Below are 12,807 nucleotides of genomic sequence, written 5' to 3'. Positions count from 1 at the left end.
GGGGTATTGAAATCTCCTCCCATGATGAGTATGCCTGAAGTGAAACTGGTTAATAACTCTCTTATTTCACGGAAGAACGCTACTTGCTTTGAGTTAGGTGCATATATGTTTGCTATGGTTATGGGATGAGGTCCTATTTTTCCTTTGAGAAATATGTATCTCCCCTCAGGATCTAACATAGAGTCTAGTAGTTGGAATAGGGTCTGCTTCGAAATTAGTATTGAAACTCCTTTTGTTTTCCCTTTCCGGATTGGTTGCATGAAGAGTTAGTGAAAACCTTTTATCCTTGAATTTTGGAATCTTGTCAGCTTTGAAGTGAGTTTCCTGAATGCATATGATATTGGCTTTATGCTTATGAAATTCATTAGGAAATTTGGTTCTTTTTTCAGGAATGTTGAGGCCTTTTGCGTTTATTGAAAGAAATTTTAATCATAATGGAATGGACTGGAGTTTGTCAGGGGGCATGTTGGTTGTTAGTTATTACAAAGATGTGAGTTTGGTGTCTGACTTATTAAATCCATAATTTCTGATGAATATGTCTAGGGTGTTTGTTAATTAGGAGCTTATTGTGTTTTGTTTGTTCAATTATGGGGTTAGTTTCAATATAGTACAAAAATTTAGCTGGGGGGTGAGGGATATAAAAAAAAAAAAAAAAACAAGGGAAGAAATGGGGAGGTAGGATGGGAGTTGAGGTGTTCTGGAGGTAGGTTTAGACCTGCTAGTCCACCCTAAAAAGAAAGATCCGGTAGGTTCAAAGGGTGAGAATTATATGACCCTTTGTGTGGGTTCGAGGTCTAAAGAGGCCCAGATGGAATCCTAATGCAACAAAATCTAGTACTTAAACAAAGAAAGAGACGTTTTTTTCTATCTATTTTTCCTTAGTCTTTTTCCACTCTCTTTGTTGTGTATTTAATGGCACTGCGGAGCAGTTAGCTTAATATATTATAAATGTTTCAGGATTCAGGAGAGTAAGATAAGTTTTGGGGAGAATTATCTTGTTAGATAACTGAGCTGTTTTTTTAATATATTATGTGAGATGGAGATATATGGGACTCTATTAACTGATGTGGTAGTGCCTTCAATTGAATCATATAAGAATAGCTTCTTTCTCTCATTCAGAATAGAGCTATACAACTGTATGTATATTTTAATATCTTAGGGTGTTATGTAAAACAGTCACTAGGGGGAGCCAACATATAAGACAAGACATGTTTCCTGTGAGAAATGAGAACATAATACATATTTTATGAGTAAGTTTGAATGTAGGTTGACCTTGCGATAATCCTAATATAACTCTTTTAAGCTGTAATAGCCAAAATTAACAAGTGTTATATATCTACTCATGTATATTCTCCAGAAGTAACTGATGTACACGTGAAAGGCATCATGACGGGTATGGTGATCAACTCACAATTATAATGTGTTGTGTGAAAAAAGACCAGATTGAGAGCCTGAAAGTGTGCTGTTACTGTAATATATCTTCTATTTACAGTATATAGAAGAGAGAGTCTAAAGAAATTTAACATAATGCTTATTGCTTGATATATTGATTATTGAATTGTTTTTTATTGTGAGCCATCTGTTTGCCTTTCGCTTGTAATTGATTTGTATAGTCCTTGTAGTAACGGTAGTAAAACATCATCTGAAAGCTTCTTTTCTTTTTTTTTTTTTTTTTTTTTTCCCTTGTAGGTTATAACAAAATAGAACCATACAAATAAGTCCTTTTAAAAGGAAAAAAGTGAGGTACAACTCTCGATTTCCTAAGATGACGATCGGCTTATCTACCACAAAGTCTTGTAAAGTCCTAAATCTACCATTGAAAGACTGATGCATATGGCCTCATAAGATTGCAGATGCTAGAGGTATTATTGTACCTGGTATAAAGATCTTGATCAGTTCAGGTTAGGTGTGGGTATGAGAAATGTGCACCTCATTTCCTTTCAAACCGCATGTCTACATGTGAAGTTCAAGTGAGGTACTTACAAGCGGTTTATCGTAGTTCCGGGCGCACATCTCATACCTTTATGTTGAAGATATCGAACAGATGCCCAGCAGATGCTCAGGAAGGCAAGGTAGTGATGTTCCTGCACTGTGTTGTGGAAGGATATCTGAAATGAAAAAAGGTTAAAAACGAGGGGGGGGGGGGGGGGCGTAAAAGCAAACTGATAGGTTTGGGAGTAGAACTTTAGAACTCAGTGGTTGGTTAGTTGCTTGTTATGCCGCGTACACACGGTCGGACTTTTCGTCTACAAAAGTTTGACGGACGCCGACGGACTAAAGCCGGCTGACAATCCGATCGTGTGTGGGCTTCCCCGGACTTTCAGCTGACTTTTCCAGCCTCAAATCTGACGGACTTTAGATTTGGAACATGCTTCAAATCTTTACGTCGTAACTCCGCCGGACCCAGAAATCCGCTCGTCTGTATGCTAGTCCGACGGACAAAAACAAACGCTAGGGCAGCTATTGGCTACTAGCTATCAACTTCCTTATTTTAGTCCGGTGTATGTCATCACGTACGAATCCGACGGACTTTTGTGTGATCGTGTGTAGGCAAGTCTGCTCGTAAGAAAGTCTGCCGCAAGTCCGCCAAAAGTCCGCCAAAAGTCTGTCGGACAGGCTGTCGGACTTTTGTAGACGAAAAGTCCGACCGTGTGTACGCGGCATTAGAAGACTTTGCTGTTGTTTCAGCCATATTTGGTTTTTCCATTTTGGTTACCAGATGGTTAGTTAACGATCGGTAAATTGTCAGAAGATGTTTATCGATTGTTAGTCGATGGAGAATAAGTTTGCAGGATTTCAGGTGTCCATTTGATCAGGATGATCCATACGGTCTCTGCGTCTAGGAGGGGAGTATCCAGGGCTTCCTTGTACTATGCCTCTGCTGTTGTGAGGAGCTGAAGGAGATCTGCGTCGATGGTCTCTGTTTCTCTGAGCTCTTGGCGTATAGTTGTTGGTCACTTCGATCCATGTTTCATTTAACATGAAGGAATCCTACCATTCTGGAGCTTCAGTTTGAGGGATGTTCAATGTTTCACAAAAGGATCGGAGGTCATCAGGTGTTCGAAGCAGTGCAGTGTGTCCTCTCCATGTGGCTGAGAGACAAAATGGAAACTTCCACCTGTATGGTATGTCTCTAGTGCGCAATTGATCTAAAATCGGATGCAGAGCCCTGCGTTGCTGTAACGTGATGTTCGATAGATCTTCGTAGAGCTTTACTTCATTTCCATTAAAGAGAACTTTGTTTTTCTCCCTCGCTTTTTTGAGGATGGCTTCCTTTAGTGGGAAGTTGACTAAGCAGCAGATTATGTACCTACGGGGTTCAGTATCTCTACCTCTTGGTCTGGAAGCTCTGTGTATTCTCTCAAAGTCGATGGGGGAATCATGGGGTCTTTCCAGTAAGTCATTGAAAATCATTGCTGCAGTTTGCTCAAGAGGATTTTGGTCAGTGTTTTCTGGGACTCCTCTGATTTTAATATTATGGCATCTTCCTCTATTATCAAGGTCTTCTAAATGACGCTGAATGTCTATTATGTGAGAAAGATGCATGTCAGATTTTTCCTGTACCTGCTTAATGGCGTCTGCCTGGCGTGCTGAGGCCTGCTCCACAGATCCCATCCTTGCTGCAATTCCCCGGATGTCAGCCCTAAAGCGGAGTTCCACCCAAAAGTGGAACTTCCGCTCATAGGATTCCTCCTCCCCTCCGGTGTCACAGTTGGCACCTTTCAGGGGGGAGGGGGGTGCAGATACCTGTATAAGACAGGTATCTGCACCCACTTCCGGGAATAGACTCCCGCGGGAGTCACACCCCCTCCCGCACTCCCCCGCTGTCTCCCGGGAAAGACACAGGTCCCAGGAGATAGCGGGGACCATTGAGAAAGCGCAGCGCGATTTGCGTATGCGCAGTAGGGAATCGGGAAGTGAAGCCGCAACGCTTCACTTCCTGATTCCCTCACTGAGAATGGCGGCGGCAGCACCCGAGGATTGAGGGACGGTTCGGTCTCGGGTGCCGACATCGCTGGACCCCGGGACAGGTGAGTGACCTTATTTTAAAAGTCAGCAGCTGCAGTATTTGCAGCTGCTGACATCTAAAAAAAAAATTTTCGCGGGACTCCCGCTTTAAGATCTGTGATTGCTGCCTTTATCTCGTGTGCCACTGCCTGGAGATCTGAGAGACACAGAGGTTGTGAGGGCTGGGAGGATTGCATCACTTGAAGAGCTTGGTTTGGAGCTCCATGCGCTCCTTCCGCTATGGGGCACAAACCGCCAAGCGGCTTTGGGGCCTTCTCCCTGCGATGTCTGGAACATCGCGGGGATGTTGTTTCCTTGTTGCTGGTTTGTATCCAGCGGTCCGCGGGAGGCTGAGGAGCTCCGATCACCTTTCACCACGCTTATGCGGCGTGTCCTTCACCCTAAGGCTTGTTTTATCTGCTCCTCGGTGCCGGAGAGAAGAGACTAAGCGTCCATCCCAGACCGGAGTTAGGCCACGTCACCCAGTGTTTATTCTTCTTATAAGTAATTCTTATATGTAATTTTGTATTTTTGTAATCATAAGTAAGACATATATTTTTTTTATATATTCCTTCTGCCTCATGTTGTGCCCACTAAAGTCCTTTATTTTTTGAGTCAGTTATTCACTGCCTCAATCCTTTATATATTATTGTGGATGGTTGGCATGGTGGTCGTCCTCCCTTCTTATGTACCCTACTTCAAGAAAATGGTTTTACAGGTAAGTCAAAAATCCTATTTTCCTATTCGCACAGTACAAGACGTGGGTTGATTAATCTTTAACCATGGGATGTCCCAAAGGAGTTCAACTGAAGGATGGGCAACGTAGCAAAAAACAATGTTCACGTGCCCACATAAATATGGGGTAAGAAAAGACTCAAAGCTCAGAGAGCAGTCTGAAGCACTTTAAGCTCAAAACTGGCATCAGAGGAGGCTTGAACATTCTCCTGGTAAAACTTAACAAACATATGAACAGAAGACCAGGTGGAAATCCTGCAAGTCTCTAAGATGGCAGACTTAAAGCGAATGTGTAAAAGTGTCCTTCGCGCTACTAAAAATAAATAAATAAATAAATAAATAGGTAACCTAGTACAGAAACAAGTGATAATAATGTGCAAAACCTGCAGCAAAACCTAAAAGTGTTCACAATACACAAAATAAACAAATAGTACCGGTAATATAAAGTGATCTTGCACAGTGATAAGCAGTCACTCAAACACTAAAATGAAATCCACAAGAGGATACTAAGGTGCAAAAATGTGAAATCCCCTCAGGGATTAATAAAGTGCAAAATATAAAGTGCAAACTGTATAGTGCACAAGATATATAAATGTCCCAAAAAGTGAAACAATCTGGAACAAAGTGCAAAAAAATTGCAAAATGAATAGGAGAAAGGGTAAGTATGGGTAAGTATGTCTTTCCAAAGCATCATATTGGAACCTTATCTTGCTCACAAACAGCGATTCTGATGTCTTGGACAATTCTTCCAACAGTGTATACCCTCCACAGAGACGCCCTAATATGCAAACCAACATGGCGGCAGCAAGCCCCGTGCTCACATCTGTAGGCCAAAGAAAAATCAAACAGATACAGATGTGAGCACAGGGCTTGCTGCATATTACTAGCGGTCGTATACCCGTAGAAAAAAAAAAGTAATAAAAAATAAAAACCTGTAAAGCAAAGGCATAATGAGCTAGTATTTACCGCATACTAGCTCATTATGAAATACTTACCTTAGAACGAGGCGTTGATATCTAATCCCGGTCCACGCCGAGGGAGCTGACATTTTGCCCTCGGTGTGTCTTTCGGGTTCATGGCTCTGGCGCTGAGAGTGGCCAGAGCCGTAATGACGTCTTCTTTCCGGCAAGGTCCGGCAGCGCCTACCGGACTTTCAGCCGGGCATTCACAGCGCATGCGCCACTGACATCAGCGGCTGCATGCAAAGTGAAAAAATGGGTATACAACCACTTTAAAAGCCTATGAATCACTAACAAGTCTGGTAGAGTGTGCTTTGACAAGGAAGAGTGGAACGTGATCCTTCAGACCATTGGCTCGAATGGGGATTTGACTGATCTACCCAGGAATGGGTAAAGAATGGAATGGAAAAGGCAGAAAGACCCTTGCGGTAACCCTCCGGAAGTATAAAGATTGAATATGTCTGTCTGAAAGAGTCTGTAGCCCAGTGGTAAACCCTCATGGGATGTACTGCATCCAGACAGTGGAGAGAATTTTCCCTGGAATGTTTTGGTAAAGGACATAGGGCGTTGAGAACAAAGTCCTAGTTATGATGGAATGAGGATACCACCTTGGGAAGAAAACAGACCTTAGGCCTAAGGACAACCTTATCTTGGTATAACATCATTAGATGTTCCTTGGAGGATAAGGCTGCTAACTCAGAGACTTCTCAGAGATGATAGCCATGACAAAATTCACCTATCCCTGATAGGCTCAAATGGTTGTTTCTGAAGGGTGCCAAGAGCACCAGATGAAGGTCCTTTGAAGTAATTGGGAATCTGATAGGTGGAGCAATATGTGCAATAAAGGCCTTAGCCAAAGAATGAGAGGCTAAAGGTCTCTGAAACAGGATGGCAAAGCAAAGATTTGTCCTTTAATGGTACTCAGATGCTGCCCATGCTCATGAGGCCTAAAAATTTCTCTGATGCTTCCCAAAAACAATCTAACCAATGGTCCCTGCAATACAAGACACTGAATACCTAATACTGAATAATCTCACAGCAGGCAAAGCATATCAACTCTTTTGAGTTCAAGTGATATAGCTTCTGGCAAAGACTTTACATTGGACACACTGTTGGGTGTGTGGGTAGCCTGTATTATCTCTGTTCTAAATGGTTCATCCCATTGCCCCTATGTCACAACAGTTTTCTACAGTGACATAGGAGCTGGTGGGAGGAACCATTGCAGACATCTTGGTATGCAGCCATTCAACACTCCCAGAAATGTCCAACCCTGAAGACTGTGACAGAGGCTACATTGCATAAACAAAATTAAGTTTGGCTTCGATGCCTGCTGAAGAGATAATTATTCAGAGTCTTGTATTGAGGGGACAATTGTGTGTTTTTTTAATTTGGTAAAAAAAAACCCAAAAAACTTAAAAACAGACAACTTTACCTCCTTTAGCAGCCCAGATAGTATCACTCATCTGCACTGAGGTCAGAAAGGCCCACTGGACACTAACAGCCAGACTTGGAGCTAATATTTCTGCTCCAGTAAGACCCCTTTCACACTGGGGCGCTTTGCAGGCGCTACAGCGCTAAAGATAGCGCCTGCAAAGCGCCCTGAAAGAGCCCCTCCTGTCTCTCCAATGTGAAAGCCCTGAGGGTGCGCTGGCAGGACACTAAAAAAAGTCCTGCTAGCTGCATCTTTGGAGTGATGAAGGAGCGGTGTGTATACCGCTCCTCCACCGCTCCTGCCCATTGAAATCAATCAACCCTTTTCCGGCCGCTAGCGAGGGGTAAAAGCGCCCCTCTAGCAGCCGAATAGCGCCGTGAAATTGATGATAAAGCGCCGCTAAAAATAGCGGCGCTTTACCACCGACGCACCCACCGCCCCAGTGTGAAAGGGGCCTTACATGGATGAGAAAAAACGTTTACCACTGACAGAGGTGCTTACAAATCTAATCAGCTTTTTTTTTATTTATGGAAAACCTGCTAGTCCATCTAACATTCCCCCTCCTCCCAGACTGACTATGTTGCTGTCCAAAGGTGCCCCATTTGCTCCTTCATTCAGAGTAGGCGCACTCTAATACAGGAGGTGTGTTACTGGCCAGATTACCAGGTGAAAACAGAGGGACACTGCACTGTGAGCTGCAGTGTCTGGGAGGGGGCGCACGTGAAACACAAATGAAGGAGAAATTATAGTGTTTGTCCGGTTGATGGTGCAACACCCTTAGGTTAGACACCTCATCCCAAAGAAGGTATATGCAGTAGAAGAGAATAAGGGGATTTTTGCGGTGCCAAATACAGGGGGACAAGTATGACTTTTATGAGTTAAAATAAAACACAATTTTATTACATAACATAGTTAAAAGAACATGCCGTTTTAAAGCAATATAAAATCACAGATATTTGGTGGTCATAAATAAAGAAATGGTAGATTGTAAATAGAAATATTGCACACTAGCCCGACATGTTTCGCTATTAGCTTCTTCAGGGGATGTGCAAGACTTTATTGAAACCACTAAACAAATGAGAAAACAGGTTATAGCATAAATCTAGGAATATGCAATCAGAATATAAATACAAAGTATTTAGATTAAATATGAGCTTGGTTGCCAAAAAAGAACACGAGTATGGACACTTACCCTAATAACTGATAGCACCTGCGAACCACCAAGCTGGACCCCAGACAACACCCCAAAGGACCCGATCCAAGGGAATCAAATAGGCACGGCCATAGAGGGCTGATAGGGGGACAGAGTAGTGAAAATTCATAAAATTAAACTAATGAAGAGGTAACTAAATGAAAAAGGGAGGGACAAACGTCTCTTAGAATAAATACTCACAAAAAATATGTGTTAGTCTAATCGTCGATGAAGGAAGTGCACTTAATAGAGTCTGAAAAGGAACTCTGTAGACTCGGCTGCAAAGGGCAGACTAGACAATGTAGATAAAAAAGTTCTATATAAGCTAAACTTGAAGTTTGGGGAACATAAGCAAAAATAAAAAATCAGATAAAGAAATATTTATTTGGTGAAAGTGCACCAGGGAAAGCAGCCAAAGAAAAGAAATTGGTGAGTAAACAAAAAATAAAGCAATGAAGTACAAGAAAGGAGGGAAAAACACTCCACAATAAAAACCCTTAGTGCCGGCTCACACAGGGGCGACTTCTCAGGCGACCTAGTCGCCTGACAAAGTCGCCTCCCGTTCTGTACTATGGAACCGTTCTAATAGGAGCGACGCAAGTCGCTCCGACTTAGAAAAAGGTTCCTGTACTTCTTTTGGGGCGACTTGAGGCGACTTGCATAGACTTCTATACAGAAGTCGTTTTGCAAGTCGCCATGGATGTCGTGTGCAGGTCGCCTCGGTGAGGCGACCTGCAAGTCGTGCCGCCCCTAGTGTGAACCGACCCTTATAGTGAAGGGATACAGCGTCAGTGAAGGAAAGAGGGAAAGCACCCTTATAATAAAGGGATACAACGTCAGTGAGGGATGGAGAGAAAACACCCATGATAAGTGTCCTAGTAATGGAAGGTGAAAGCACGAATGATGGGAGAGGTACTAAGTAGGTGGAGGACCAGTGAACGAGTAAGTGATGTGAAGAAAAGATAGAAGGCAAAGGCTGAGGAGATGAGCTTGCAATTGTATATAATCCAGTCAGGCTGTATGGTAGCTTACAAGTCAGAAGATGGCCACAGTGTAGATGTGTCTCCCTCCAGCTCTAGCTGAAATGACAGCCAGATAAGCCGGTTTAAATCAGCCCTCCAACGAGCCGGCGTGTGACGTCGCCAGCTCGAGGCGGAAGTATGAAGGAGGATATAGCCAGAGAAGATAAAGGAAGTTTTTTTATTTCCATAATTAGACTTGTGCATCACATAACAAAACCCATGTAGATTACCATTCAGGAGGCTTTGGATGTACTTTTCTAGTGTTTAATGTTTTTACCAGTTGGCTCAACCGACTGCAGAGAAGTCTAATGAAATCATAGTTTATACAGCCAGGTGCATTTTATATGACTGCTATTTGCCATGTTATCTCTTTTCTTACCTTTTTCAAAGTCTTTTCGTAGATTTTCTTCTATTTGCCTCTCATCAATGTGGTGTAGAACTTTCAGTGTAATTTCAGTCCCATAGGAGTCACCATAGAAATCCCTGATCAGATCAGCAAGTGTTTCCATGTTTGTGTTTTCTAAGCGGCTTCTTGGTATGACAGAATAATTCTCATCAACCTGATAATCATTGAGTTTCCTTCTAAATTTTTCGAAGCTCCTGGATTCTAGGTTCTCCAGAGCATTCACCAAGATATCTCTCACAGTTCTCTTCATGTTCTCCTTTATGACGTTTGTAGCTCCACCGATCCTGCCAATAATTGTTCATTCCAACCCTTTCACGGTTCATGAGCCAGGGGACTTGTTTATTTAATGCCAAAATAAAGCACCTACAAAAAGTAACATTTAGCTGTAATTACAGGTGATAAAGCAAGAACAACTGAGTACTGTCCATGATTCTTTTTCTCTTTTCACTAACGTCTAAATGTTCAGGGTGTACTACCTTCTTCAATGTCCAAGCAGTACTAATACTCAAAGTTTTATCAGAATGTTAAAGCGGAGTTCCACCCAAAGATGGAACTTCCGCTTTTCGGATTCCTCCCCCCCTCCAGTGTCACATTTGGCACCTTTCGGATGGGGGAGGGGGGGAGCAGATACCTGTAAAATACAGGTATCTGCTCCCACTTCTGGGCATAAGTATCCGTAGATATTTACGCTAACGTCCAGCCCCTCCTCCGCCCCCCGCTGTCTTCTGGGAGACACACAGGTCCCAGAAGGCAGCAGGGACCAGTAAGATCGCGCAGCGCGACTCGCGCATGCGCAGTAGGGAACCAGGCTGTGAAGCCGAAAGGCTTCACTTCCTGATTCCCTTACTGAAGATGGCGGCGCCTCCACCCGAGAGCTGAGGGACAGATCGGCTTCGGGTGAGGACATGGCGGGAGCCCAGGACAGGTAGGTTCCATATTTTAAAAGACTAGAGCTGCAGTTTTTGTAGCTGCTGACTTTTAACAAAAAAAATTTTGGGCGGAACTCTGCTTTAAGTAGGACAAACTCTGAGAAAAAAGTACTAAACAGTAAAAAAGAAAACACAAACATGGACAGCAATAGTAATAGTAATGCTGTGCTGAATCATGTCCCTAGTACGTGATCCAGAACTTCTGGGTAGGGGGCGCGTACACGCATCACCAGCGCTGCAGCTGTGCTGTGATTAGATACAGCATAAGCCAATCAGCAGGTGCCGGTTAATGGATGTCCACCAGCACCCGCTGATCAGCAAAGAGAGACACAGAACAGAGCACTTCCTATGTAAACAAGACAGAGTTCTGTTTTTTCAGCAGGGATCTAATGGATTTACTTTCCCTGCAATGCAGGGAAAGAAATCCATCAGATCCCTTAGTAAAAACGGCACACACCGTACACAAACACTGGCTAGGCACACATTTAACCCTTTGATCACCCCTGATGTTTAACCCCTTCCCAGCCAGTGTCATTAGTATAGTGACAGTGCATATTTTTAGCACTGATCACTGTTTTAGTGTCACTGGTTCCCACAAAGTGTCAAAAGTGTCAGTTGGTGTCAGATTATCTGCTGCAATAATATTCGAAGTCCCGCTATAAGTCGCTGATCACCGCCATTACTAGTAAAATAAAACAATAAAAAAAAACAATAAATAAACAAAGTTCCAGTATATATCCCATAGTTTGTAGACGCTATAATGTTTGCACAAAAACCTATCAATTAACGCTTATTGGGATTTTTTTTTAACCTAAAATACATAGCAGAATACATATTGGCCTAAATTTATGAAGAAATTAGATTTTTTTATATTTTTTTATTAGGTATGTTTATAGCAGAAGGTAAAAAATATTGTTTATTTTTCTTTTTATTGTCTTTTTTGTTTATAGCACAAGAAGTAAAAAACGCAGTGATGATCAAATACCATCAAAAGAAAAAAAAATTGCGGTAAAAAAAAAAAAAATTACATAAATTTAATTTGTGTACAGCATCATCGCACAACTGCTCAATTGTCAGTTTAAATAATGCAGTGCGGTATCGCAAAAAATGGCCTGGTAATTAAGAGGGTAAATCTTCCAGAGGGCAAGTGGTTAAACCTGGATAGTTAGTAAGATAAGGAAAGGAGAGGGTGAGAGGTAGAAACAGTCACAGAGGTGTTGGGGGGGGGGGATCTGAAAACTGTAAGATAATTATTTAGAAAACCCAGGTCACACATATGTGAACTCGACCTCATACTTATATTGTGAAAGTTCTGGACAAAGAACATCTGTTGTTCTGTTTTTCCTAGGTGACAGTTTCATCAAAAAAAAAATTCATTCTCAGCCTTGTAATGACATGCAGCTGTTGGGAGATGTAGCCCTCGTTCACACCACTGCCACTTGTCATGCTAGTTGAAAGTTCAAAGTCGCATGACAAGTTGCACCCTATTTGTGGTAATGGAACCTTTCAAATCTCCGCCGCTCAAGTCGCAGCAACTTTGAAAAAGTTTCCTGCTCTATTTCTGTGCGATTTCATGTACAACTTACATCTATATCTGTGTAAATGAAGCCGCACATGCCGCTTTGAAATTGCGCTGAAGTAGATCGATTTTAAAGTCGGACTCTTGTGATTTATGGCTAAGAAGAAAAAATATCCATTATAACAGTTTAGTACACAAACAATGACAACATAGTTACATAGTAGGTGAGGTCGAAAAAAGACACAAGTCCATCAAGTCCAACCTATGTGTGTGATTATGTGTCAGTATTACATTGTATATCCCTGTATGTTGTGGTCATTCAGGTGCTTATCTAATAGTTTTTTGAAACTATCAATGCCCCCCCCCTGAGACCACCGCCTGTGGAAGGGAATTCAACATCCTTGCCGCTCTTACAATAAAGAACCCTCTACGTAGTTTAAGGTTAAACCTCTTTTCTTCTAATTTTAATGAGTGGCCACGAGTCTTGTTAAACTCCCTTACTGCGAAAAAGTTTTCTCCCTATTGTAGGGTCACCAGTACAGTATTTGTATATTGAAATCATATCCCCTTTCAAGCATCTCTTCTCCAGAGAGAATAAGTTCAGT

The 12,807-nt window shown here is 42.3% G+C and overlaps 1 protein-coding gene across 1 annotated transcript in view; it reads right to left on the bottom strand.

Moving 5' to 3' along the window:
• LOC141147946 (pyrin-like) overlaps positions 1–12,807 on the bottom strand; it is a 51,122-nt gene that overhangs the window by 23,907 nt on the left and 14,408 nt on the right. The window contains exon 2 of the mRNA XM_073635104.1: positions 9,728–10,117. Within this exon, the coding sequence (XP_073491205.1) occupies positions 9,728–10,004 (277 nt within the window). The 5' untranslated portion in view covers positions 10,005–10,117. The remainder of the gene's footprint in view (positions 1–9,727; positions 10,118–12,807) is intronic.

Source organism: Aquarana catesbeiana, linkage group LG06 (assembly GCF_042186555.1).
Source record: "Aquarana catesbeiana isolate 2022-GZ linkage group LG06, ASM4218655v1, whole genome shotgun sequence".
Classification (NCBI taxonomy): Eukaryota; Metazoa; Chordata; class Amphibia; order Anura; family Ranidae; genus Aquarana; species Aquarana catesbeiana.
The sequence above is the reverse complement of the archived record's forward strand: the minus strand, read 5'-3'. Positions and strand labels throughout refer to the sequence as shown.